At 43.0% G+C, this 10403-nt stretch overlaps 1 protein-coding gene across 1 annotated transcript; it reads right to left on the bottom strand.

The window, feature by feature from the left end:
* Positions 1-3704: 3704 nt before the first annotated feature.
* On the bottom strand, positions 3705-8812 carry LOC101163668 (T-box transcription factor TBX22). The gene is made up of 8 exons (XM_004073654.4): positions 8350-8812; positions 7864-8098; positions 7180-7281; positions 6918-7092; positions 5253-5417; positions 4825-4889; positions 4536-4621; positions 3705-4464 (listed from the first exon to the last, which is right to left on the bottom strand). The coding sequence occupies exons 1-8, from the start codon at positions 8663-8665 to the stop codon at positions 3992-3994; spliced, it is 1617 nt and encodes a 538-aa protein (XP_004073702.2). The 5' UTR covers positions 8666-8812; the 3' UTR covers positions 3705-3991.
* Between the last annotated feature and the right edge of the window lie 1591 nt (positions 8813-10403).

Genomic DNA, 10403 nt, shown 5'->3' with positions numbered 1-10403 from the left:
AGGTGCACGACTGACAAAAAAAAAAGGAAAGTGAAAACAAAGTGCTGGTTTTACTGCTTTTCCTGCAGCGACATGGAGACAAAATCAAAACAATGACGACTCTTTAGGAGGAAGCTGTTGAAGTCAAACAGCGAAGGCTTGTCAAGTTTTGATTAAAAACATTAACCGTTTATGCATTTTTCTCATCTTTTTCCTTCAAAACAACATGTATAATAGAGGAGGAAAAAACGCAAACACTGAGACAGAGATGCTAAGGGCTGAATTCAAAAAGATCTTCTTTTTCAATCTAACTGGAAGGTCGTGGGTTCAAACCCAGGCCGAGTCATACCAAAGACTTTAAAAATGGAATCCCATGCCTCCCTGCTTGACATTCAGCATTAAGGGGTTGGATTGGGGGGGTTAAACCACCAAATGGTTCCCGAGCGCGGCTGTGTCTGCAGCTCACCGCTCCCCCAGTGGATGGGTCAAATGCGGATAACAACTTTCGCACACCTAGGAGTGTGACAGACAGTGGGACTTTAACTTTATGACATAGTTCCTGCAGAGCAGCACTATTTTATTTGAAACTTGGAGCAACCCCGCCCCCATTCCTGTCCCCTAGAAGCCTGAAGGAGGGGGCTTGTGACCATCCCATTATATTTTCTACTTCTCAAATAAGCTTTTTTTTCCAATGGCATTTTTTTTGTCTGGTCCTGATTTACAACTATTTCAATAAGGAAATACCAGAAACTCAATTTTAAGCTTAATATTCTTAAAATATGCCCCCCCCCCCCCCCCCCCCCGTCATCAGAAAAATGCCACAAGAACACGTTAGAAACGCCAGTGTCACCATGCTGGGTCTCTTCAAGTGCCTCAGGAAGCTACAGAAGAACTAATTTGTCCAAAATAGTATTACAGAGGTCCAGGTCCATGGACCATCAGACGCAGTTTGTTGGCAGAGCATCAGAACGGGATGGTTGGAAGACCCAGATTAAGGTTTTCAGGTAAGAAGATGCTGTTGGATTTACTCTGTGGGTTTCAGGAAAGCTACAGAAAACCGGTGGAGAGATCTGAACAGTAGTTTGACGTCTGTTTGGGTAGGTTGTCACATATATTTACAGCTGTATTGTGGATTATCTGCATAGGCTTAATTCTGCAGCCTGATAGAGCTAATGCTGTATACTCGGATGGTGCTCTTCTACCTTGCTCAAGGGCCCATGGTGCTTTACAGTCACATTCAACTATTCACTCTGCTGCCAACCTATAACCACCGGAGGATTGCCAAGATTCTATGAACACATTAACGTTTTACGTATTTTTTTTCTGATCTTTTTCCTTCAAAATAACTTGCCTTTCCCACACGGATTGAGCCGGCAATCTTCCGATCGGCTGCCCTACCGCTGCCCCACAGCCGCCTCATAAGAAATCTGTAGTCAAACCAAGAGATGACAACTGCATGCTGAAGGACTTGGGTGAGCAAAAAGGCAGAATGGTTCTAATCTTCTTGACGTCGTAGAGGACAAATCTGCATGCCCAGGAAGTCATAATGCGTCACCTCCCATGATCTTGAAGAATTTCCAGGAGTCGTCATTCAGGACCAGAACCAGATGCTAAAACTGTTGCTGCACACAAGCGTTGATTAAGAAAAACAAAACTTCTGTCTTTGTGAGATGTTTTGTCTTCATGAACTGAGTGTCATCAGCCATGAAATGGCGAGAAAAAAGGTATCCGTGAATACGGAATCTTAGAGATGTGTCATAGGGTGAAAGGAAAAGTGGTCTTAGAACAGAGCCCTGAGGCACACCAGAGGCAGTGAAAGCTGGGCGACCAAAATGTTCTGCGTTTTCACAAAGAGGTAGGGTTTTAACCAGTTTTAAATTCTGCCAGAGATATCTCCAGTTGCATGGCCGCACGGTGGGGTAGTGGTTAGCACCATCATCTGTCACCATGGTTCAAAACCCAGCTTGAACCTTTCTGTGTGGAGTTCATGTCTCCCTCTGAATGCGTGACACTCTGGTTTCTTTCATGCCTCACAGGTTTATTGGTTACTCTAAACTCCTGGGTGTGTGATTGTTCGGTGCACCGGCCTTTTTCAGGGTGTACCCCGCCTTTGCCCAATAGTAGGTGGGATAGGCTCCAGAAACCCCTTGACTAGAAAATAGACGGATGAAAATGTCTAGTTTACAACGGAGAGAGGAGAAGAAAAATGTCATCATCAATCATCAAGGAGATTTTTTTGAGCAACAAAAAAAATGTGAAAACTGGTTGAGGTGCCATTTGTTCCAAGCTGCTTCTGTTATTCCTCACCAAATAACGTGGATTATTTGGCTTTGCAAAATAAATATATACCAGCAGGAGGATTAATTCCATGAAACTTGCCTCCTGGATCAACTCAGCGGTAAAAAGTTTTCCTTTAAGCATCAAGCAAAGGTGAAGCAGATACCATCCCAACACCACATTCAGAGTAATCTGCTCCCTTGTCACGTCTCGGCTGGATTGTCAGGTCTCACTTAGTGTTGGTGTCATTCAGTCGCCGCCGCTGCTGCTAATCTCTGCCAGTGCATTTTGGAGTTTACATTATGAGATTATTTCATTTGCTTTCAAATCTTTAAACGACCTCAACCATACGGCTCTCTAAGGTCCAAGAGGAAGCTCAGAGGGGATTGAGGTTGAGGTAACTCTTTATAAGGCGTCCATTCGATATCTTATTTAAAAACGTCATATTTTTGCTCCAGCTAATCTGCTCTTTTTTTGCTTTATCGTCTTGTTTTCAGAGTTTTAACTGATTTATCGTATTCTTATTACTTTTTTGTCTTCCTGTGCCTGCTTTTTGAGTATTGCTCTTATGTTGGATATATGCATCCCATTTTGTGATACATTAGTAAAGCTGAGAATATGAAGTTGTGCATTATTCAATATGTAACCACAAAAAGTACAACAAAACCACAATGTTTGATAGTGAGAAATGTATTTCTGTCCATCAGTATTAAAAATAGGGAACAAATTTCAAAACTATTCATTAGGGTTTGTTGTGTTTTTTAATTTATGTCAATATTTTCTTAATTTATGCCACAACAACACTTAATGAAGTAAAAGTTATTAAAAACATATGTTTTATTGATATTTTTATATATATATATATGTATAGTTGCACCAGATTATCAAGTTTTGTGCTGCACAAGAACCACATGACAAAGAGAGTTTTTCTCCCCATCCGTCTCTGATTAGTCCTGTTATTGGTAATAAAATACAGGACAGGAAACTGGCGGCCTGAGTTGAGGCAGGTGTTGCTCTTCCTCTAAAATCACAGAGTGGCTCTGATGAGCTCATGGTTTTGGTCAGAGGAAGTCAACCCTGATCCTGGATCCTCCAAGTAAACCAAAAACACACTTCTATCCCCGTTTTTACTTAAAAACAAAGGATTCATGCCGTAAAGTTTGGCCTGCATTGCAAAAACGGAATTTTCAGAAAGGAAAAAGACCCTCGCTTCTATAAAAATGGCTTGTTTCAAGAAAAACAAGCTTATCAAGAAAGCTTTTCAACAGCAAAATAATCTTAGTTTTGGTGAAAAATGTCTCGGAGACTAAAATATTTATCTAAATTATTGATATACTTATTTCTGCAGCTGTAACTTGCTTTGTCACAAAAACAAATCTGGAAAATGCTCAAACAGATGGGTGCATGGATGTAAAAAGAAAAAAGCATTTTTCCAACGTGTTTTGTTTTACCAAGAACGTGAAAATACTTTAATAGGCACTTGTGAGGTTTGTTTTAACAGTTTACCATGCTACATACCTTTGGTTTTACTGCTGACTTTAAAAAAATCATTTAGTCCAAATCAAAACTGCTTTAAAATGATTTTCTTTTTAGCTCAGTTTTTTTTGTGCTGGTAAATCCAACCCCCCCTTTTTAAATATACATATATATAAAAAAAATCCTTCCCACAGTCTCATTTCTCCTTTGCATGAGCATGTTTTGCTGGCTTGTTCTGCCTGTGAGTGTGGTCCAGCTGTCAGAGGCAGTGGTTGGCGGTTAGCTGCCATGGAAACTGGCGCAGCAGAGAGTCTGAGGTGTCCTCGGCTAGTTTGGGGTGCCGGGAAATGAGTTGGGAGCTCAGGGGGAGGCTGTAGCGGTAAAGGCAGCAGGGGCCTGAAGCTTCAGCGAGATCAGGGAGGAAGTGGGAGCTGTAAAGAGGGGGAAGGCTCCCCAGAGGCCTGTGAAGACGAGGTTTCCTCCCCTGGAGCGTCGAGAGGAGCGGGAGGTCTGAGAGAGGAGGCAGCGGGGGAAAGCTCCTCTGTTTCTCTCCGTTTAGGAGGAAGGCCTCGCCGCCTGGTGTGGAAACGCCGGTGGCAGAAGCTTTGCCGTAGAGCGGAAGAGCGAGGGTGTGAAGGGCAGCGTCCTGGCAGGAGAAACCAAAGTGTGGGAGGAGGGCCGGAGATGAGGGAAGAGGGAAAAGGCTCTTCATGCTGCCCGAACCCGAACTGCCTGTCGACAGACGTGAGTCAGGACCAACACAAAAAAAACTCACAAAACTTCGAACCAGTCTGGCAAAGTACCTTGGAGCTGGAGCGCGAAAGGCTTCAAGTCCAAGCTGAGAGGGCCTCTCCAGGGGTAGGACTCCAGCAGGCCATCCAGAACCCCCCTGCATCCACAAACACACACTGTAAAAGCAGCCCAAAAATGTTATTTCAGGGATTCAAATGATGGCTCTGAGAGGTGTGAAATCCTGCACTGCTCAGGCTGGTTTTATGTGAAGGTTTTACACGGCTTCACATTTCAGTGGCTGAACCCAAACTCAGTCCCAGGTCCTTCAGCGGGGGACTTTAGTGTGTTTTTTTTTTTTACCTGTTCCTTCCTGGATCTCTGAAGCCCTTGGCGAAGGGGTTCCTGTCGATCTTCAGTTTTGTGATCTAGAGAGAGGAACACAGAAGGTCAGCATGGAGGCGGAAAACGGCATTCTTCACCCCACCGCCCTCAGGGACAGCGTCTCCCAGCAGCCCTCATGTCAAGCAGTCTTGTTGGAAGAGAGCTCTGGAGTTTGCTGTGTGTTATTTCACGCTTTAACGGGCTGTGAGCTCTCGATGGAGTTTCTATAATAATACGTTTGCTGATGAAGAGAGCTGGCAGCCGCTGCTCTGCTTTGCGCTGGCAGAAAGGACACTGCAGGGAAGCGGCTTCATGATTTACGCCTGAGGTCAAACAACCTGAGCTGCAGGCCGTCCCCTGCAAATCAGAGAGGGTGACGCCTGGCCAGAAGGTCTCCTGAGGGTTACCTGCTGGTTCTGGTAGGCTGTCACTGTGGTGAACTCAGTTTCCAGGAAGGAGAAGCTGTGCACCCCTTCAGCAGGCAGAGAGCGGATCTGAGACAGGTCCATCCGCGGGTCGTGCCGGATGACGTGCACACGTGGTTTGTACTTGTGCATCGACTGCAGAATGATCTACAGATGGAGGTGTCTGCGTCAGACCCACTTCAAGCATCACAAAATCATCTTATGCCTCAACCGTTTGACAACATCAGCAGAGTTCAGGCCAAACAACGCAGGGCTCTGTGTGTCCTTAAAGTTCATCCTGAATTCAGAAAACTGCACAGCAACTGATTTCTGCTGCAATTATGAAAATGTCATATCTGTACACTTGATTTTTTATTTAAAACATAAAAAAGCAGGAATGATTTACTTAAAAAACTACACAATCCTTTGTTTTGTCTATCATTTTTTCACAATTCATTTTAATTTTACTTTGGTTTTTTCCAATCAAGAGGGGGAAAAAATATGTCCAAAGCACAACGAGATCTTAATAAATAGATCACAACTAAGTTCTAATAAATTCTAATAATTTATCTAATAAAAAAACATATCAGAGCTTAGATTTAAAAAACAAAAAAGTTTCTGTTGTTTTTCTATATTTTTGAAAATTCTAGCTTTTCTTGCCATAACTGAAAAACAGATTCAATAATCAATATCCTCAAAAACGGGCTTTATAAAAACAGATGGAAAACTTTCAATGGGATTTATTTCTTTTAAACAGAATAATATTCTGTTTTTCTTCTTCACTTCCACATCTTTACTGCAGAAACGTTCCCCTTTATTTACCTGGTAAAATCCTGATTTCTGACAGTTGCAGCTGTTTTTGTTCAGGTCATGATGTGGTTTCATGTTTAGTCATGAACTTCAGGAGTTTGGTTTCCAAGCACCCAATAAACAAAAAAACAAAAAAACAGCCTTTTAGCGTAAAATTTGGAATGAAGCCCAAATATTTGCTCCTTTTTTGACTGATGCCAGCTTTTACTGTCTACACATTTGGTGCATTGACATATAATGTCGTTGAGTCAAATCCTTTAAATTTAAAATATAGTAAAAAAGGGCTGACATTCATTTATATCATTTTTTAAATAAAATATTTTACTGATTTCATTATTTTAGAGAGAGCTCTTTTTTAGTCATTGCTTTAGAAACTTCAGCAGATTCTTATTGATGATATGAACACTTTCATCAAGAAATTGTAATGAAAAAGTGAATACATTTTTTATTTATTTTAAAAAAGGTTATCGTGTGTAAATAAAATTCACATTAGTTCACTGTGTAAAATGTAAATTCATTTTTTTATTTCTCTGTACTGTTTTCTCAATTTTTTTCCCTGCAGGATAATATTAAACATGAGTGTTTTTTTAAAGTAAATTACTTTAAAAAATGTTGAATTTGTGGCTGCAAAACTGTTTACAGTGTTTTATTTTTAACTTTTGAAGACATTTGGAGGCAAAGTGTGTCTTCTTGTTTCTCGTCTTCAGTGCTGAGAAATTTAAAACTAAAGCCTTCCGCCGCTTCCTCGAGCCTCCTCAACCACAACATGAGGTCCTCATTTAAGTCATTATGACTAAATAAAACGCGCACTTTGGAGGTGAATCTGCAGCAGATAAGGAGCACCTTGTGGTCACTTACATGCCCCTTATCATCCATCTCGTTGTTGGTGAGTTTGACCCGGTCAAAGCTGATGACCTGACGCATCCACGTCTCTCCTGTGCACGGCGAGTCCGGGTGCACGTAGAGCCGTGGAGAAATACAGGAGTGGTCCGTGTTTCCAGCCACCATCCACTGCGAGCTGTGGTACACATACCTGAGAGGGGGGGGGGGGGGGGGCAGCAGCGGCCGGTCAGCAGGTGGGAGGAGGGAACATCTGGAGAATTACTGAATGGATTCACACCTGTAGCGTTTGGAGTCCACGGGCATCACGTCCATGGCGATGTAGTACTGCTGGCAAGGCTCCAGATTGCGCACTTTGACGCGCACGGATGGGAACATTCTCCTGATGGCAGCCAAGAGAAAAATTACGCACATATTTATCAAATCAGATTATTAAAATGCTTTACATGTGAAACATTGAAGACATAGGTGACAGTTAAAAGAAAATAACTTTAGATATAAAAGAAGAAAACAAACAGTTTAAAGGATTTTCTCGATAACTCCTTTGATGGTCCACGTAAGCGCAAACCAATTTACTTTAATAAAAACACAAAATAACCTTAATCCACAAACAGAATGTTTTATGTAAAGGAAACAAAACCCCCCACAACTGTTATGTTTCAGGTTCAAACGAGTCAAACATCAAAACGCGTGACGTGTTGCGCGTAAAAGTGAAACAGGACATCAGTGCCGTTTGCCTCCGCGGTGCTTCTCATCTGATAACTGCAAACTGACACTTTCTCTGATTATTTCTGATTGGCTGCAGTGCTTAGGGGCTTTTTGTACCTGCGACCACAAGCTGCTAAGTTACATAAAAAAACAGATAATGATCTATCTATTATAGTTCACTAACTGACTCCAAACACCAAAATATATGTAATATAATGCCTTCAGACGTCAGATCTCACACACTGTTCCAACCTACCTGCCAGCTTTAGTGATGATCATCTCGGTTCCGATCTCGTAGAATCTCTTCCACAGTTCGGAGCCCTGCAGCTCCACCCGGGCCTCTCCGTCTGACCGGCAGTCGCTGTCCTCGCAGGCCGGTTCAGAGTCCTCCGACGCGGGTCTGTCAGTCTGTCCGGGCGGCTCACTGGAAGTGTCCTCAGGCCTCCTGAGGGCTGAACCCGCCTGCTGAGCCTGGTTGGTGGAACGTTGGCCTTAAAGGGATGAAACTAGACTTGACAAAAGTTCCTCAAAAAGTTTGAGCGAAAGTTTAATTTAAAAATATTGAATTGAAAAGTTTGTTAGCAGCATACACTTTATATTGAGCTGAGAGTTTTCTAAATCCTAAAATAAACATTGAAAGAAACTGAACAAAAGTTGTTTAAACTTTTAATTCAGAAAAATATATATAAAAAGGTAATTTTATGTTGTTTTTCCAAAGTGTCCTTGCGTCCTCGTGCCTCACCGGTGCAGACGGTACCATCGGCGCCTCCATCTGAACTTGATCCGAGCCTCTCTGACACTTTCATCCTCTTGCAGGGTTTCCCAACCAGCGCCTCCACGGAGAAGGCGTGCGCCCTGGAGCTCAATCCCTGCATTCTGCAGCGAGTGGCCGGGCGCACGAGCCGCGTGTCCGTCCGGACCTTGTCCTTGCGCGAGACTCCCCGCTCAGTCTGCATAAATCCGGGCTGAATAACCAGCAGCAATGGTTGGCAACACCTCAGGGAGGCCCTATTCTCTCCCAGCGGCTCTGTGACGCTGCGTAATTGATGCGTTGCCATGTGCTCTCCGAGACGTGCTCCCGTCCAAAATATTTGATTGTTGGCACGCCTCTCCTCCTCGCCGCAATGTTTCTCTCACTCCCCCTTTCATCCGCTTCAGCGTGTCTCCTTTGCTCTCTGCCCCACAGAAAGCGTGGACGGATCTCCATGTGGGAAAGGGGAGGAGACGGGCCCGCGCCAAACAAAGTTTTGTCTGAGCTGAAACAACAACCCCAAACTAAACTATAAAGAAATACCAGGGGGAGGATAGTAAATTGTCCATATCTGGCAACTAACTTTCCATTTTTCCTTCATATTTTTATTTCATTGTTTGTTGTTGGACAACAAAGTGGTATGGGACATAATTCAGCTTTTAGTTGGAGGACTTTAATGAAAATGTGGTCATTTATTGTGTCGTTTTTATTATCTGTTTAATCACAGTGCGCATTATGAGCACCTCTGGGCAAAGAACGACACTCATTACAGCATCTTAACGCGCATCTGATGCCAATTAAACTTATTCCAAAGGCACAAAGCAAAACATAAACCTAGGAGGAGTCATTTCACTTTAGTTGAAGGTTCTTTTCACCGGCAGTTTTAGTGGACAAAAAGTTCTTCAAAAACCTTAAATTCACTTTTGGAGCGGCGGGTTTCAGCGTCCAAATATTTAATTATTTTAATTCGGTCCTTCTGCTTCTAAAATGTCTCCCCGAAGCTCGTTGATTGGCTGCTGAACTTAAAATTTCCTACGAATTTTCTTGAATGGCTTTATCGTTTCTTCTAAATGAAGTGAAAGTCCTGCTTGCGCGCGCGGGCGCGCGCGTGTCTGGTTCACATAAGCGCGCCGATCAGTTGGAGTTTTGCGCACACGCGTGAGATCCGGGTCTGTATTGACAGCTCGGTATTATTACATTACTGCTCGACATGAAATAGATCCGCTTTACACAAATACAAGTCAGCGAAGTTTCTGTTTTAAATGCCGTTTTAATCACATGCTGTAATTACTGCGAGGAGAAAACAAATGGAGTCTGTGTTTACGGAACGGCCGGTTTGGCTGCAGATGGAAATCTCTGACAATAACAGCCGGGAATCCGAGAGCTATGACCAACTGAAATCACATGCGTTATAAGTCACTAGAACCCGTTTTTTGGATGATGAGATTTGTGTTTATTTATTCTTTTTTTTTTTTTTAAGTTAAAAATTATTTGGTTTCTGTAGTCAGCTCATGGATCTTCTTTTTTGGGATGTCAGCGCGAGCTCGGCTGGCGCACGTGCGTTTTCCCTGCATGAAGTGAACAGGAAATTCTCCTCGTTGCTTTCTGATTCTTAATCCAGTTCAAATCTGGCATATTTGACGCACGTGTTTTCTCTTATTGAGCACAAAACAAGCGGAAACAAGAGACTCCAATCCAATTTGGCAGAGGCCTCAGGTTTCCATTCACCCGGAAGTTTGATGACTAGCTGCACTTTCACATCACTTTGGGCTCTGTTGATATCCCTTACCAAAGTAATAATGATCTCCAATAGGTCTACATGTGAGCACCAACTTAGGTCTTAGCGGTTCAGCTCCTAAAAAACATGTGATGGTTTTCTTAACTGAAATTCTTTGTTCATCCCCTGTCATTTGGTTTGAGGCTGCAGTGTTTGCAGCTGAAGGCCGGAGCCCATGCAGGCAGTAATCATGAGCAGTTGTTGAGCGTCTGCCTGTACAGTATCTGTGCACTCTCTGTGTTTGTGTGTTTATGAGCGGGCCTGTCTG

The sequence above is a fragment of the Oryzias latipes genome, chromosome 10 (genome assembly GCF_002234675.1).
Source record: "Oryzias latipes chromosome 10, ASM223467v1".
NCBI classification, from domain to species: domain Eukaryota; kingdom Metazoa; phylum Chordata; class Actinopteri; order Beloniformes; family Adrianichthyidae; genus Oryzias; species Oryzias latipes.
Note: the sequence above shows the minus strand (reverse complement) of the source record. Positions and strands in the feature narration are given on the sequence as shown.

Coding starts and splice junctions, on each gene's coding strand:
- LOC101163668 (XM_004073654.4), bottom strand. CDS start 8,665: ATGGCAACGCATCAATTACGCAGCGTCACAGAGCCGCTGGGAGAGAAT. Junction 8,099..8,349: donor CGATGGTACCGTCTGCACCG/GTGAGGCACGAG, acceptor CATCCCTTTAAG/GCCAACGTTCCACCAACCAG. Junction 4,465..4,535: donor TTTCGCGCTCCAGCTCCAAG/GTACTTTGCCAG, acceptor GTCTGTCGACAG/GCAGTTCGGGTTCGGGCAGC.